Consider the following 17,511-nt stretch of genomic DNA (forward strand, 5'->3'; position numbering starts at 1 on the left):
TGCTTTCCGCAAGGAGTTTTGAAGCTGGTGGTTGGAAACTGGACCAGAATCTCAGGGAAAGGACCAGTCCCATTCAAGTGAGATTAGAGTGTGCTGGGTCACGCCCTGTAAAGGGGTTTTGGTTTTATTGGATTTTGTATTGAATTGGAACAGCTAAGGGGGATTCATTAAGAGTTATATACATAGATTATTGTAGATGTTGTTGTTTTTTTATGTTTGTAATTAATAAATTCTTCCTGGTGTTTTATATATGTTAACTACATTCTTATACTAAGCTTTGTTTTGATAAAAGTGCCTAGGAAGTCTGATGAATCACACCTGAAATGAAGGCTCTTGTGCTCATTCTAGCCAAATTCAACATAAAAGTTATAGGTCAGGTGAGCTTCATAATACACTTTGGAGTTTCTAAGCCCTGGCCCATAACAGGAGGAAGAGATGTACAGATGTACTCTCACCTTAAAAGGTGAGAGATTAGAAAATGCAGATGTAGAAAGGGACCTGCATGCCCTTGTCAATAAATCATTGAATGCTTTCATGCAAGTGCAGCAAGCATTTAGGAAGGCTAATGATATGTTAGTCTTTAATCACAAGAAGATTTGGGTACAAGAGCAGTGTGGTAAAATAAACAACCTGAATTTTAGGTCCGATAAATAATTCAATTCTTAAGAATTGGACATTTTAAATCACAGCCACAAGCAGCCCACCAGCAGGCCTGACGGGAATCCGAACAGCCGAGTTTGAACACACTTCAGCAGAGACAGACAGTCGGGACAAGTCTGGTCCTACCCTGTAAACAGGATATCAGGCGATAAGCGGTCCATTCAAATGGACTGTCTGTTGTGGATTGCCCAGATGAAGCGCGACTTTCTGGCACCCAGATTTCCCGCCACTACCACATATGGAGTAAGGTTATGTGCGGGCAATACACCTGGAAACGTACCCGAGGGTAGGTCCCTGGTGTCCTACAGAGTTACAATCAGCAACTACATTGGGTTGTTGCAACCCCCACCCCGAGACCTCATTGGCGGAGGGCCAGAGAACTTTCTGCAAAAGTGTGAAAAGTGATGTAAGAATCAACCACCAGTTCCCTCCCCATCAAAGACTCGATGCAGCAGCAGTGGTGGAGATTCCACGGCAGATCAGAGGAGAAAAGGACGCAGCATGCGAGACCCACCTTCGCAGACCAAGGCGCTGAGACAACCAAGACTCAGAATTGGACCTACAGCTCAATCAAGTTCATCGGCACGGGTCGCATTAAGAATCTTAATTCATACTAGTTGGGGTAATTTCAGGGATAACTGTTTTATTGCGTTTTAAAATAAATGTGGGTTGAATTATTAACTTGAATCTATCCTTTGTTCATCTCGCAAGTAAGAGCACCTGGGTAAAATGTTTGAATAATAAGCTGGTCGAAGTATCTGAATTTTGCAGACAACAGCAGTAAAGTCCCACTTCAACTGCATAGAATCGGTTTACACTGCACCTGGTGTAATATGTGCTGTTTTAGTCAAAGAATATCATTGCCATAGAGGGAGTGCAACAAAGATTCACCTGTTCGGCATGGCTGACTGTCCTACAAAGAGAAATTCGGGAAACAGGGCCTGTATTCTCTAGAATTTTGATGAGGTGGCCTCATTGAAACCTAAAAAATATTTAAAGGGATAGACAGGGTAGACACAAGCAAGACGTTTCCTTTGCTTAGGGAATCTAGAACCTGCGGACACAAGTTCAAAGTAAGGGGGAAGCCACTTAGAACAGATTTTAAAAATAAAAAAAATTTAGAGTACCAAATTCATTTTTTGCAATTAAGGGGCAATTTTTTTTAATCAACCATGTTGGCCTGAGGAGGAAGCAGCTCAGAGATCTGAGAGCTCATCATCTATCCAACACACCCACTATGACCTGAGCATTTTGCTACAATTCATCAGAAGCCTAAGATTGGAGAAAAATATTGAAACCCTTAAAATATTGAGCTTACAAAATCAATGTGGGTAACTGAAAAGGAAATGCAAATCAAGCCACAATCTAATTAAACGGCGGCCATACAGGATCAAGGGACCCGATGGACTACTCCAGTTCCTAACTGTTGTGGCAACGATGTGCCACAGAAATATTGGGAGACCAGCACCAGCTTTTTTGGAAACCAATTAAATATCACAACAGACATGGCTCTAGGATCTGACCAGTTCCCTGGTTGCTTTCTCCTGGGGTCTCATGGGTTGAGGGGGCAACAGGCTTGGAGTCCAATTCAGAAACACTACCAATTGCTAACATGCTAAGACAGAACCAACGATGTCGATGTGAAGCACCATGCATTACCTTCCGCGTGTAGAGAAATCTGGCAGCTGCTGAACCAGGTACAAAAGATTATGATGATGTTCTGATAAGTCACTCAGAATCATGCAGAGCTCGAACATCTGTTTCAAAATCAAGATAATTTGTCAAAACCACATGCAAAGACACTCAGCAGCACAGACACCAGTCAATTTATTTTACAAATACCTAACAAACATTACCTAACCCAAGCAAAAATAATGATTCCACATCATCTTTCATAACTCCAGTTCTTCCAAGATAACTCGATGAAGCGGGACTTTGTAACAAATTAAAGTGAAAAATATTTACTTGCAAACTTGTGCTAAACAATTTAGAGGTTACACTTTTACAGAGAATGCTTTCCAGGCAGTAATTATGAATCAGCAGCTTTGAAGTGCCAGCTTATCTATATGCCTCCATAGGTTTTGCTGCTTCTCAACACTCACTGGTGTACATGTTGTTCAGTCGATACAGTAGAATACTTAGGGGTGATATGATGCAGGCTCAGGGTTTTTGAAAATTATGAAGACCCACCAATGGACAATTTTACAAGATGATTAGCTGCTGTGAAATAAGCCTGCATTACAATTAATACTTGATGACTTGTATATAGTCAAATGACCTCCATTCGAACTAAGCAACTTTTCTTTGCATACTGAAATTCATTAGAAATTTACCATCGTCCCAAAGAGAACATGTTTGATCATTTTGGGGATCTTTGTTTCACTTCCAACACAGTAGAAACACTTCAGAACTTTGAAACTTTTAAAAAATGGAGTTGAGGGATGCGGGCATAGCCAGCTGACAAGGACAGCATTTATTGCCCAGGCCCAATTGCTCTTGACAAGGTGCTGGTGACCTGCCTCTTGACCCGCTGAGGTCCACATGGTGTAGGTACACCCACTGTGTCAGGGAGTTGCTGGATTTTGACCCAGCGACAGTGAAAGAATAAGCGATATATTTCCAAGTCAAAATGGTGAGCGACTTGGAGGGGAACGTCCAGGTAGTGGTGCTCCCATGAGTCTGTTGCTCTGGTCCATCTAGACGGTGGTGGTTGTAGATTTGAAAGGTGTTGTTGAGGGAGTCTTTGTGAGCTTCTGCAGTGCATCTTGCAGATGGTGCACACTGCTACCACTGTGCGTCAGTGTGGAGGGGGTGAATGTTTGTGGATGGGGTGCCAATCAAGCATGCTGCTTTGCCTTGGATGGTATTGACTTTCTGAAGTATTATTGGAGCAGCATTCATCCAGGCAAGTGGAGAGTATTCCACCACGCTCCCAACATGTGCCTTGTCGGACAGGCATTGGGGAATCCAGGGAGTTCCCCGCTGCTATCCTCCAACCTGTTCTTGTAGCCATAGTATTTATATGACTAGCCCAGTTTGGTTTCTGGACAATGGCAACCCACAGAATGTCGATAGTGGAGAATTCAGCGATGATGATGCCATGAAATGTCAAGGGGTGATAAACAACCAGCATTATATGAAACAAGATAACAGAGTTTAGCACTGCCTTCTGTAAAGCCGCACTTATCCTGCTTCTACCACATAAGGAGAAGTACACCACTCTAGAACTGCATTTTGCAAAACTGGCACAAGTCAAGCTTACCCATTCGAAAATATTATTCTCTCATGATGCTACCACCAAAGATTTTGCTGCCAAGAATCATTTTAGCAAGTTAGGTTTTGTCCACTCACCCAATCAATCTGCTCCAACCCTAGCTTTTCCTCTACCCCTCCCTCCCAATTGTGGATTTCTTAATCAGGTAATGCAATTGTCCATTAACTAAACGTAGAAAATGTATACTGAGTAAGTGATTGCCCGTTTTGTTAATTTGCACATAACAATTGCATATAGGACTTCCGGTTGCGGCTATGCGGAGCTAAGTCGCACGTTCGGCAGCTCCCGCTTGGAACGGACTTTTGGGCCCTTTTCAGGGCCCCCAACGGCATTTTATCGACATTTCCTGGTGTGGGAAGACGACTGCAACATTCCCCTGACAGTGTATGGCTTGGACCAGGAGCGGGGCGACTAAAAAATTGATGGTGGTGAAGCCAAAGAAAGTGCGAGGGAAGAAGAGCAAGATGGCAGCGGGCGGGGACCAGGCAGCGTGGATGCAGTGGGCGCAGGAGGTTATCCAGCGCTGCTGCAGGGAGCTCAGTTGAAGGGGAGGCAGTTGAACGCGAATGTGCGGAGGCTCCTGAACGTTATTATGATGCCGGCGAGGGAGGGGGAGGCGGAGATAGTGGCAGCGATGGACGCCGAGAAGGCCTTCGATAGAGTAGAGTGGGGGTACTTGTGGGAGGTGCTGAAGAGGTTCAGGTTTGGGGAGGGGTCCGTCAGGTGGGTTAGGCTGTTGTACGAGATCCCGATGGCGAGTGTGGGCCGAACAAGAGGAGGTCGGAGTACTTTCGGTTGCATCGAGGGATTAGGCAGGGGTGTCCCCTGTCCCCCCTGCTCTTCGCACTGGCGATTGAACCCCTAGCTATGGCACTGAGGGAGTCGAGGAACTGGATGGGGCTGGTGCGGGGTGGGGAGGAGCATAGGGTGTCGCTCTATGCAAACGACTTGCTGCTGTATGTGGCGGACCCGGTGCGGGGAATGCCGGAGGTAATGAGGGTCCTCAGGGAATTCGGGGATTTTTCATGGTACAAGCTCAACATGGGGAAGAGAGAGTTGTTTGTGGTTCACCCAGGGGACCAGGAGTGGGGAATTGTCGAGCCCCCACTAAAAAGGGCGGAGAGGAGCTTCAGGTATTTGGGGGTCCAGGTGGCCAGGAGCTGGGGGGCCCTTCATAGACTTAATTTCACGAGGCTGGTGGAGCAAATGGAGGAGGAGTTTAAGAGGTAAGACGCGTTGCCGCTGTCCCTGGGGGCCTCGGTGTGGACCCCGATACGGGGGAACCGGGGGTGCTGCAGCAACCGGGGGGGGGGTCAATTTTTTTTTTAAATTAAATTTAATTTTTGTTTGTCTATACTGGGGGATCTGAAGGGGTGTATATATTTGCTATGTTTGCTATGTGTTTCGGCGGGTGTTAATATATTATTTATGTATGGGGGGGGGGGGAAAGAGGGGCACTGGGTTGTTTTGTTTTGCATTTAATTCTATTGGGTTCCTTTTACATTTTGTTGTTGATATTTTGTGAAAACTTTAATAAAATTTAAAAAAAAAAAAACAATTGCACAGAGTAACCTCCTTGTTCAACATAACATTATGAACTGGAATAACCAGTTTTCTCAAAATAAGCAACACGTTAATCTTTGATTTGTTCTCCAGCAGTACACTGCACATTTCAGCCAATGGATGGGCAGATTAATCTAGTCTTGCACAAGACAGAAAATGTTGATATCTCCGGATAAATGCAATGAAGGACATTCTCCCATGTCTGCGTGGGTCTCACCCCCACAACCCAAAATGATGTGCAGTGTAGGTGAATTGGCCATGCTAAATTGCCCCTCAATTGGAATTTTTTTTTTAAAAAATAAAATAAATGCAATTAAGGAAGTCATTATGGGGAGCAGGTAACACGTACATTAACAGGCTTATGATTAATAAGATTAAAGTTTAAACTCTTCGGGTTAAAGTGAAGGTTGCTTTTTGCCCTCTGTGAGCTGGAAAAACCCTGCACAACGTAGTGCTGAAGCATCAATAATCCAGTTACCAGTATGTCTGGATCCACGTGAGCATGAGGTCAGGTGGAATGCCTGGATCTGGTACGTCTCTCTCTTGTGGGATTCAATTTGAATTGTTTTTTGAAGCAGGCAAGGAGCTGGATTAGGGGATTGCCCCTATCCACACTCTGAGATCAGGCTTTGTAACTCTGATAAAGTAGAAAAAAAAAACCCTGCTTTCAATTAACACCAAAGAGGAAGTGATGCGACACCACTGTTGCTTAATTAAACAGCACAGCAAAAAAGAAATCACAGGGGAGTAGGGGGATGTTTTCCTCCAGTTACAGCTTAGAAATACTTTGTCCTCAGACAGAATTTATTCGGTGTATGACAGAACCAGATTCAGGAGTGCTTGAATGTAATGGACCAAAGTGAAATAATATTTCTTTATTCAAATAATTTTTATGTCGATAAAATAGCTTTATTTTCATGCATAGCTGATAAATCACATCTTTCACTAAACCCATTCTTACCTTTGTGCTCCATTGCCTGACATTGTTAAGAAGATTGTCCAGCAAACACTGAAAATCTTTCAAAGGAGTCAGCTGCAATTCCCGTTCAAGGCTGATTCTGCCCAACAAGCTGATCAGCAACACTAATTCTTTATCAGAATACGCTTCAGGGCAAATGGAAGTACAGAGCAGTAGAAACTAATGGAATTTTAAAAAAACAGACATGTCACTCCAGAGAACAGATAGCTCAACAAAGCATGATAGATTTTAAACTGCCAGAAGACATGGTCTTCATTTGAACTTCCTTATTAGCCCCTCTGCAAGCAAATTATCCATGATTAAACACCGGATAACAGATCTCTGACTTGTGATTGTGTGTTCCCTCAGATCATGCTTTCACCTGAAGCTAGTTTGACCTATAGTTACTAATTTGAAGACATTTTCATAAGCTTTTTGCTGCAGTCTTTGCATATCCCTATTTTAGTACAAGTCGAATTTGTTGTTTGCTTAAAACCTCACAAAAGTAGTTAATTTACATACCATTTCCCCAGGGTGGAATAAAACAAGGTTTCACTCATCCATTAAGGAACATTAAAAAAAACAAGTGGGAAAATAACAGACAGACTAATTTTATTGCAGTGAAAAAGGAAATGGATCTAATTAGTGCCAGTGAATTGGAGTAAATATTCATGGAGATGGATGCTCCCTATTAATTTAATGAACATAGAGACAGATTTACCTTTACAACATTCTTAATGCCAAATTCTGGCAGAGAGCTGAAGACGGGATCCCTCTCAGAGGCTGACACATTATCCTTTGGATAATTTATTTTATTATTTTGCAGGCCAGACCTAGAAACAGAAACAACAAATGATACAATTATAAATCTTAGCGTTCCAGGTACCACTGACTTAACAACTTTTAAATAATGAAAACTTTGCACTGCGTAAAGTTCAGTTCCCCGTGATTTTTCTGCTACAAATTACCAAATAGATGCAACAAGGGTATATCAGGAAAATTAACCATCTGCAGGCAAGATTGGGGGGGGGGGGGGGGGGGGAATAACAGATCTGGAGACACAACAGGGACTTCTAAAGAAAACAAAGACTTTGAAAACAAACGCCAGCTCAACTCTCAACAGAATTTAGCAACTTACAATATATCCTCTTCGATGAAATCTGGCTGAAGGTGCTTCAATGGAAACAAAGTGCCAAACTGTGCCCCTAAGTTGAGAAAGACTCCAACTATATCCTTGAGACTTGGAGTCCAAACCTTGAACTCACTGGTTCCACCTTTAACTAACAGAAATTAGGAAAATAGTTAGAAGCCATTTGCCATCTTACAAACACAAGCTAGAATACAAGTTGTACTAAAAGATTTATTGTGGCATGTGGTTCAATCATGTACCAAGCAAGAGAAATGTGTTTCAGCTACAGATCCAAACGATATTTTAGCTCCAAGAATCAGAACCTTCAATGCTTTTGGTACAAGCGCTGCCGTGGTAATGGAGGCTTCAGCAGTTCGGAGGAGGTGGTTACTTGGCTCACTGAGCCTTTTCTGCCATTTTATTATGAGCCATAGCAACTCCGTCAAGCTCACCAATCCCTTAATTGCATCCCTTTAACAACTCCATAACTTATCCATTCGTGGTCTCTGGGGAAATGCATTCCATATACAAAGTACATATAATTCTAATACAATATAATTAATTTCCTGGATCAAATTCCAGTTCTTATGACTCCTTGCTCTTGAACAAAGTGCCGGGGTGGAGGGTGGGAGAAAATGGGGACTATCCATTCAGCATCACATGGTAACTTCGGGTTAGACAAATAATTCGGGCAAATGCAAGTCACTTGGAGGATTACAGGGCAAGAGGCAGTCATAGGGCGGCGTCAGTGCCTGCTCAAATCTTCCAGACCATCCCATAACCTCCTCGATCACTGTTTTTTTACATTTACCTAACCTTTTAAATTGAATCCAGGAGTATAAATAAAGTTCAATTTGTTATATTTATCATATTCTCAGGAGCTATGGACTCACGGCAATCTACAGCATTTACCCATCATTCCCATCCTCCCCAAAAAGATACCAGTGCTATGTTTGTTTTGGACTGACATGACATGAATCAAGTACAATTATTTCATCCACTTTAATTTTCGAAATAGTAATTTGTGTACTAACCTATTCTATTGGCAACATTAGTGCAGATGTCCCAAAGTGCTTTGAAAATGTGCATTGAAGCAATGTAATCTGAATGAATAGTCATCATCTGCAAAACAAAGACATTTCCTCCCATGTTATTTACAAGGCAGAACTATACATTGCCAAATCTCGCATCATCTCAAGGGAATTGTTGCGGCAAGCAAATTAATTGTTCCAATATCAGCCGTATCATTCTGTCTGGCACTTTTTAATTGAAAACTGAACGAATAATTTTAAAATGACAACTTGCATTCTCGCAGAAACTTGCAAAGCGGAGGGGAAAAAAATCCAAAAGCACTCTAGAGGTCATCAGGCGAAAATAGGTGCCCAAATCAGAAACTGAGATTAGGATGAGTAACTGAGAAGAGATAAGCTTGAAGGAGAATGTTAAAAGAGGATTTTGGGGGGGCTGCTGCTGGAGAAAAAAGTGTGAAGCTACGGAATTAAAAAAGTGTTTGAGGTGACTGTACTGCAAAACTACAGAACAGCAAGTTCCTTCTCCAAGTGTAGAAATACATAATGGGCCGCATCACAACAGATCTAGCGATCATATTGTAATGCTTCAAAAAGAACAAAGGCAAAAAACCCAACTATCTCAAATCAACTTGCATAGGTCGGAAGAATAAATTAAACTTTCTACATCATAAAGACCCTTCCCTAACCCAATTATTCCAACATTTTCCTTCTGGTCTTCCATCCTCCACCTTGTATAAACTGCAAACGTACAAAACTCTGCTTTTATCGCAAATCCGGGCAGGTCATAACAACAACCTTTATTTACATAGCACCGTTAACCTCATACAAGGCAGGCGGCCTGGTGGCGCAGAATTAGGCCACTCAGCCCTTCGAGTCTGCTCCGCTATTCAATCATGGCTGATATTTGCTCATCCCCATTACCTCTGATCCCCTTATTAATCAAGAACCTATCTATCTCTGTCTTAAAGACACTCAGTGATTTGGCCTCCACAGCCTTCTGCGGCAAAGAGTTCCACAGATTCACCGCCCACTGGCTGAAGAAATTCCTCCTCATCTCTGTTTTAAAGGATCATCCATTTAGTCTGAGATGGTGTCGTCTGGTTGTAGTTTTTCCTACAAGTAGAAACATTATCTCCACGTCCACTCTATCCAGGCCTCGCAGTATCCTGTAACTTTCAATAAGATCCCCCCCTCATCCTTCTAAACTCCAATGAGTACAGACCCAGAGTCCTCAACCATTCCTCATACGACACGTCTGCGTGGGTCTCACTCCCACATCCCAAAGATGTGCAGAGTAGGTGGATTGGGCATGCGAAATTGTCCCTTAATTAGGAAAAAATAATTGCGTACTCTAAATTTATTTTTAAAAACACCATACGAGGCATGGGGGCCAGTTTAGCTCAGTTGGCTGGACAGCTGGTTCATGATGCAGAGCGAAGCCAGCAGCGCGGGTTCAATTCCCATACAAGCGGAGATCATTTATAAATGCCCCAAGCCTTCTCAACCTGTCCCCTTGCCCGAGGTGTGGTGATCCTTCGGTTAAATCACCACCAGTCAGCTCTCCCCCTCAAAATGTAAAAGCAGCCTATGGTCATCTGGGACTATGACGACTTGACTTTTTTAAAAAAATATATTTTATTGACATTTTTCAAACAGAGATTTTCCGTTTTTACAACATAAGAAATATGCATTAAACATTATTTAAATAATATGTTAAACTAACAACAAATGAAAAAAGAGATAAACAAAAAGCAAATATCAACAACTGGCAAAAAAAAACACAGGATAATACTCCCCCCCCCTCCCCCCCCGGGTTGCTGCTACTGTCCTTTCTGTTTTTCCATTATCGTTCCGCGAGATAGTCAAGGAACGGTTGCCACCGCTTGGTGAACCCCTGAGCCGATCCTCTTAACGCATATTCTATTCGCTCCAGTCTTATGAACCCTGCCATGTCGTTTATCCAGGCCTCCAAGCCCAGGGGCTTCGCTTCTTTCCACATAAGTAGAATCCTACGCCGGGCTACCAGGGACGCAAAGGCCAGAAGGTCGGCCTCTTTCGCCTCCTGCACTCCCGGTTCTTCTGCAACCCCAAATATAGCTAACCCCCAGCTTGGTTTGACCCGGACCCCCACCACCTTTTTTTAAAAATATTTTATTCAAAATTTTTGGCCAAACATGACAATACATTGTGTATCCTTTACACAGTAATATAACAATATAAATAACAATGGCCAGTTTTAAACAAGAAATAAATAATATATAAACAACATCAAACTTAAAAAACAAAACTAAATGGCAACTGCCTTGTCCCAAATAAATACTCTCCAAAAATACAATCCAGCAGTCCGATATACAATTACCTATAACAACAACCTATACATATTATACATATACACTAACATCCCTGAGAGTCCTTCTGGTTCCTCCCCCTCCCCCCAGGTTGCTGCTGCTGTCTTCTTTTCCATTCCCTCTATCTTTCTGTGACGTATTCGCCGAACGGTTGCCACCGCCTGGTGAACCCTTGAGCCGATCCCCTTAGGACGAACTTAATCTGTTCCAACTTTATAAACCCTGCCATGTCATTTATCCAGGTCTCCACACCCGGGGGCTTGGCTTCCTTCCACATCAACAGTATCCTGCGCCGGGCTACTAGGGACGCAAAGGCCAAAACATCAGCCTCTTTCGCCTCCTGCACTCCCGGCTCTTCTGCAACCCCGAATATAGCCAACCCCCAGTTTGGTTCGACCTGGACCCCCACCACCTTCGAAAGCAACTTTGTCACCCCCACCCAAAACCCCTGGAGTGCCGGACATGACCAGAACATGTGAGTGTGATTCGCTGGGCTTCTCGAGCATCTCGCACACCTATCCTCTACTCCAAAAAATTTACTGAGCCGTGCTCCAGTCATATGCACCCTGTGTAACACCTTAAATTGTATCAGTCTGAGCCTGGCACACGAGGACGATGAGTTTACCCTACTTAGGGCATCAGCCCACAGCCCCTCCTCAATCTCCTCCCCCAGCTACTCTTCCCATTTCCCTTTCAGCTCATCTACCATAATCTCCCCCTCGTCCCTCATTTCCCTATATATGTCTGATACCTTGCCGTCCCCCACCCATGTCTTTGAGATCACTCTGTCCTGCACCTCCTGCGTCGGGAGCTGCGGGAATTCCCTCACCTGTTGCCTCGCAAAAGCCCTCAGTTGCATATACCGGAATGCATTCCCTTGGGGCAACCCATATTTTTCAGTCAGCGCTCCCAGACTTGCAAACGTCCCATCTACAAACCGATCTCTCAATTGTGTTACTCCTGCTCTTTGCCATGTTCCAAATCCCCCATCCATTCTCCCCAGAGCAAACCTATGGTTATTTCTTATCGGGGACCGCACTGAGGCTCCCGTCTTTCCCCTATGCCGTCTCCACTGCCCCCAAATTTTCAGAGTAGCCACCACCACCGGGCTTGTGGTGTATTTCTTCGGTGAGAACGGCAACGGCGCCGTCACCATAGCTTGTAGGCTAGTCCCCCTGCAGGACGCCCTCTCCAATCTCTTCCACGCCGCTCCCTTCTCTTCTCCCATCCACTTACATACCATTGAGATATTGGCGGCCCAGTAGTACTCACTTAGGCTCGGTAGTGCCAGCCCCCCACTATCCCGACTACGCTGCAAAAATCCCCTCCTCACTCTCGGGGTCTTCCCGGCCCACACAAAACTCATGATACTCTTCTCAATCCTTTTGAAAAAAGCCTTTGTGATCACCACCGGGAGGCACTGAAACACAAAAAGGAATCTCGGGAGGACCACCATTTTAACCGCCTGCACCCTCCCTGCCAGTGACAGGGATACCATGTCCCATCTCTTAAAGTCCTCCTCCATCTGTTCCACCAACCGCGTTAAATTTAACCTATGCAATGTACCCCAATTCTTGGCTATCTGGATCCCCAAGTAGCGAAAGTCCCTTGTTACCTTCCTCAACGGTAAGTCCTCTATTTCTCTGCTCTGCTCCCCTGGTTGCACCACAAACAACTCACTTTTTCCCATGTTCAGTTTATATCCGGAAAATTCTCCAAACTCCCCAAGTATCCGCATTATCTCTGGCATCCCCTCCGCCGGGTCCGCCACATACAACAACAAATCGTCCGCATACAGAGATACCCGGTGTTCTTCTCCTCCCCTGAGTACTCCCCTCCACTTCCTGGAATCCCTCAATGCTATTGCCAAGGGCTCAATCGCCAGTGCAAACAATAATGGGGACAGAGGACATCCCTGCCTCGTCCCTCTATGGAGCCGAAAATATGCAGACCCCCGTCCATTCGTGACCACGCTCGCCATCGGGGCCCTATACAGCAGCTGTACCCATCTAATATACTCATCTCCAAAGCCAAATCTCCTCAGCACCTCCCACAAATAATCCCACTCTATCAAATGCTTTCTCGGCATCCATCGCCACCACTATCTCCGCTTCCCCCTCTGGTGGGGGCATCATTACCCCTAGCAGCCTCCGTATATTCATATTCAGCTGTCTCCCCTTCACAAACCCAGTTTGGTCCTCATGGACCACCCCCGGGACACAATCCTCTATCCTCATTGCCATTACCTTGGCCAGAATCTTAGCGTCTACGTTCAGGAGGGAAATAGGCCTATAGGACCCGCATTGCAGCGGGTCTTTTTCCTTCTTTAGGAGAAGCGATATCGTTGCCTCTGACATAGTCGGGGGCAGCTGTCCCCTTTCCCTAGCCTCATTAAAGGTTCTCATCAGTAGCGGGGCCAGCAAGTCCACATATTTCCTGTAAAATTCAACTGGGAATCCATCCGGTCCCGGGGCCTTCCCCGCCTGCATGCTCCTAATTCCTTTCACTACTTCCTCCATTTCGATCTGTGCTCCCAGTCCCACCCTCTCCTGCTCCTCCACCTTAGGAAATTCCAGCTGGTCCAGAAAACACATCATTCTCTCCTTCCCATCCGGGGGCTGAGCTTCATATAATCTTTCATAGAATGCCTTGAACACTCCATTCACTCTCTCCGCTCCCCGCTCCATCTCTCCCTCCTCATCCCTCACTCCCCCTATTTCCCTCGCTGCTCCCCTTTTCCTCAATTGGTGGGCCAGCAACCTGCTCGCCTTCTCCCCATATTCGTACTGTACACCCTGTGCCTTCCTCCACTGTGCCTCTGCAGTACCCGTAGTCAGCAAATCAAATTCTACGTGTAGCCTTTGCCTTTCCCTGTACAGTCCCTCCTCCGGTGCCTCCGCATATTGCCTGTCCACCCTCAGAAGTTCTTGCAGCAACCGCTCCCGTTCCCTACTCTCCTGCTTTCCTTTATGTGCCCTGATTGATATTAGCTCCCCTCTAACCACTGCCTTCAGCGCCTCCCAGACCACTCCCACCTGGACCTCCCCATTATCACTGAGTTCCAAGTACTTTTCAATACACCCCCTCACCCTTAAACACACCCCCTCATCCGACATTAGTCCCATGTCCATTCTCCAGGGTGGACGCCGTTCTTTTTCCTCCCCTATCTCCAAGTCCACCCAATGTGGAGCGTGATCCGAAATAGCTATAGCCGTATACTCCGTCCCCCTCACCTTCGGGATCAACGCCCTTCCCAAAACAAAAAAGTCTATTCGCGAATAAACTTTGTGGACATAGGAGAAAAACGAAAACTCCTTACTCCTAGGTCTACTAAATCTCCATGGGTCTACTCCTCCCATCTGCTCCATAAAGTCTTTAAGCACCTTGGATGCTGCCGGCCTCCTTCCGGTCCTGGACCTCGATCTGACCAGCCCTGGTTCCAGCACCGTGTTAAAATCTCCACCCATTACCAACTTCCCCACCTCTAGGTCCGGGATACGTCCTAACATGCGCCTCATAAAGTTGGCATCATCCCAGTTCGGGGCATATACGTTCACTAAGACCACCGCCTCCCCCTGTAATTTGCCACTCACCATCACGTATCTGCCCCCACTATCCGCCACTATGGTCTTTGCCTCAAACATTAACCGCTTCCCCACCAATATAGCCACCCCCCTGTTTTTCGCATCTAGCCCCGAATGAAACACCTGCCCCACCCATCCTTTGCGTAGTCTAATCTGGTCTATCAGTTTCAAATGCGTCTCCTGTAACATAACCACATCTGCCTTAAGTTTCTTTAGGTGTGCGAGTACCCGTGCCCTCTTTATCGGCCCGTTCAGCCCTCTCACATTCCACGTGATCAGCCGGGTTGGGGGGCTCTTTACCCCCCCCCCCCCCCTTGTCAATTAGCCATCCCCTTTTATCCAGCTCCTCACCCGGTTCCCACGCAGCTGTGTCCCCCCCAGGCGGTGCCCCCCCTCCCACCCCACCCCGTACCAGCTCCCCCTTCTCCCCAGCAGCAGCAACCCAGTAAATCCCCCCTCCCCGCCCCCCCGCTAGATCCCCCACTAGCGTAGTTTCACCCCCCATGTTGCTCCCAGAAGTCAGCAAACTCTGGCCGACCTCGGCTTCCCCCCGTGACCTCGGCTCGCACCGTGCGACGCCCCCTCCTTCCTGCTTCCCTATTCCCGCCATAATTATCATAGCGCGGGAACAAAGCCCGCGCTTCCATTTTGGCCCCGCCCCCAGCTCCTCCACCTCCCTTCCTCCCTCCCCCACAACATGTGGAAGAGAGAAAAGTTACCGGGTCGCAGGATTAACAACTTAAAAATCATCTCTCCCCCCTTTTCGCCCCCCATATTCGCCCCACCACTTTGTCTCAAACGTTTTTTTAAAATAACCCACTTATTCCAATTTCTCTTCAACAATGAATGTCCACGCCTCATCCGCCGTTTCAAAGTAGTGGTGCTTCCCTTGATGTGTGACCCACAGTCTTGCCGGCTGCAGCATTCCAAATTTGATCTTCTTTTTATGAAGCACCGCCTTGGCCTGATTAAAGCTCGCCCTCCTTCTCGCCACCTCCGCACTCCAGTCTTGATATACGCAGATCACTGCGTTCTCCCACCTACTGCTCCGAGTTTTCTTTGCCCATCTGAGGACCATCTCTCTGTCCTTAAAACGGAGGAATCTCACCACTATGGCTCGGGTAATTTCTCCTGCTCTCAGTCCTCGCGCCATCACTCGGTATGCTCCCTCCACCTCCAACCGACCCGTCGGGGCCTCCGATCCCATTAACGAGTGCAGCATCGTGCTCACATATGCCCCGACGTCCGCCCCTTCTGCACCCTCAGGAAGACCAAGAATCCTTAAATTCTTCCTCCTCGCATTATTCTCCAGCACCTCCAGCCTTTGCACACATCGTTTATGGTGTGCCTCGTGCATCTCCGTCTTCACCACCAGGCCCTGTATATCGTCCTCGTTCTCGGCAGCCTTTGCCTTCACGACCCGAAGCTCCCGCTCCTGGGTCTTTTGCTCCTCCTTTAGCCCTTCAATCGCCTGTAATATCGGGGCCAACAGCTCCTTCTTCATCTCCTTTTTAAGCTCTTCCACGCAGCGTTTCAAAAACTCGTGTTGTTCAGGGCCCCATATTAAACTGCCACCTTCCGACGCCATCTTGGTTCGTGCTTGCCTTCCTTGCCGCTGCTCTAAAGGATCCACCGCAATCCGGCCACTTTTCTCTCCTTTTTCCATCCGTATCCAGGGGGGATTCCCTTCTGGTTTACCGCACAGTGCTTTTAGCCGTTAAAATTGCCGTTGGGGCTCTTAAGAGCCCAAAAGTCCGTTCCACCGGGAGCTGCCGAAACGTGCGACTTAGCTGGTCATCGCCGCACCCGGAAGCCGACCCCCACCACCTTTGAGACCACTCTTGCCACACCCTCCCAGAACTCATGCAGTGCCGGACACGACCAGAACATGTGGGTGTGGTTCGCCGAGCTTCCCGAGCACCTCCCACACCTATCCTCCACCCCAAAAAACCTGCTCAGTCTTGCTCCCGTCATATGCGCCCTGTGTAGAACCTTAAATTGAATCAGGCTAAGCCTGGCACATGAGGACGAGGAATTTACCCTGCTTAGGGCATCTGCCCACAGCCCCCAGCTCCTCTTCCCATTTTCCCTTCAGCTCCTCTACCATCGTCTCCCCCTCGTCTCTCACCTCCCTGTATATTTCCGACACTTTACCTTCTCCAACCCATGCCCCCGAAATCACTCTATCCTGGATCCCTTGCGTCGGGAGTTGCGGAAATTCCCTCACCTGTTGCCTTGTAAATGCCCTCACTTGCATGTATCGGAAAGCATTCCCTGGTGGCAACTTATATTTTTCTTCCAATGCTCCCAAACTCGCAAACGTCCCGTCCACAAACAGGTCCTTCAGCTTCCTAATTCCTGCTCGCTGCCAACATTGAAATCCCCCATCTAGCCTCCCCGGGACGAACCTGTAGTTATTCCTTATCGGGGACCACACCGAGGCACCCGTCACTCCCCTGTGTCGTCTCCACTGCCCCCAGATCTTCAAGGTCGCCACCACCACTGGGTTTGTGGTGTACCATTTCGGGGAGAACGGTAGCGGCGCCGTCGCCAGCGCTTTCAGGCTTGTTCCCTTACAGGACGCCACCTCCAGCCTTTTCCACGCCGCACCTTCCTCTTCCCTCATCCACTTACAGACCATCGACACATTGGCGGCCCAATAGTAGTCACTCAGACTCAGCAGTGCCAATCCCCCTCTGTCCCTACTGCGCTGCAGGAACCCCCTCTTTACCCGCGGGGTCTTTCCCGCCCATACAAAGCTCATAATGCTCCTGTCTATTTTTTTGAAGAAGGCCTTTGTAATCAGGATGGGGAGGCACTGAAACACGAAAAGAAACCTCGGGAGGACCACCATTTTGACCGCCTGTACTCTGCCCGCCAATGACAGGGGCACCTTATCCCACCTCTTAAAGTCCTCCTCCATCTGCTCTACCAGTCGCGTCAGGTTAAGTTTGTGTAGGGTTC

The 17,511-nt window shown here is 46.7% G+C and overlaps 1 protein-coding gene across 3 annotated transcripts in view; it reads right to left on the minus strand.

Moving 5' to 3' along the window:
• Positions 1-17,511, minus strand: part of slf2 (SMC5-SMC6 complex localization factor 2) — a 154,777-nt gene that overhangs the window by 16,951 nt on the left and 120,315 nt on the right. For all 3 annotated transcript variants that reach the window (XM_072479571.1, XM_072479572.1, XM_072479573.1), the window contains 5 exons: positions 8,619-8,706; positions 7,594-7,735; positions 7,177-7,288; positions 6,459-6,635; positions 2,320-2,417 (listed from right to left, as the gene is read on the minus strand). In XM_072479571.1, the coding sequence (XP_072335672.1) occupies positions 2,320-2,417; positions 6,459-6,635; positions 7,177-7,288; positions 7,594-7,735; positions 8,619-8,706 (617 nt within the window). The remainder of the gene's footprint in view (positions 1-2,319; positions 2,418-6,458; positions 6,636-7,176; positions 7,289-7,593; positions 7,736-8,618; positions 8,707-17,511) is intronic.

This window comes from Scyliorhinus torazame, chromosome 16 (genome assembly GCF_047496885.1).
Source record: "Scyliorhinus torazame isolate Kashiwa2021f chromosome 16, sScyTor2.1, whole genome shotgun sequence".
In the NCBI taxonomy this organism is placed as follows: Eukaryota; Metazoa; Chordata; class Chondrichthyes; order Carcharhiniformes; family Scyliorhinidae; genus Scyliorhinus; species Scyliorhinus torazame.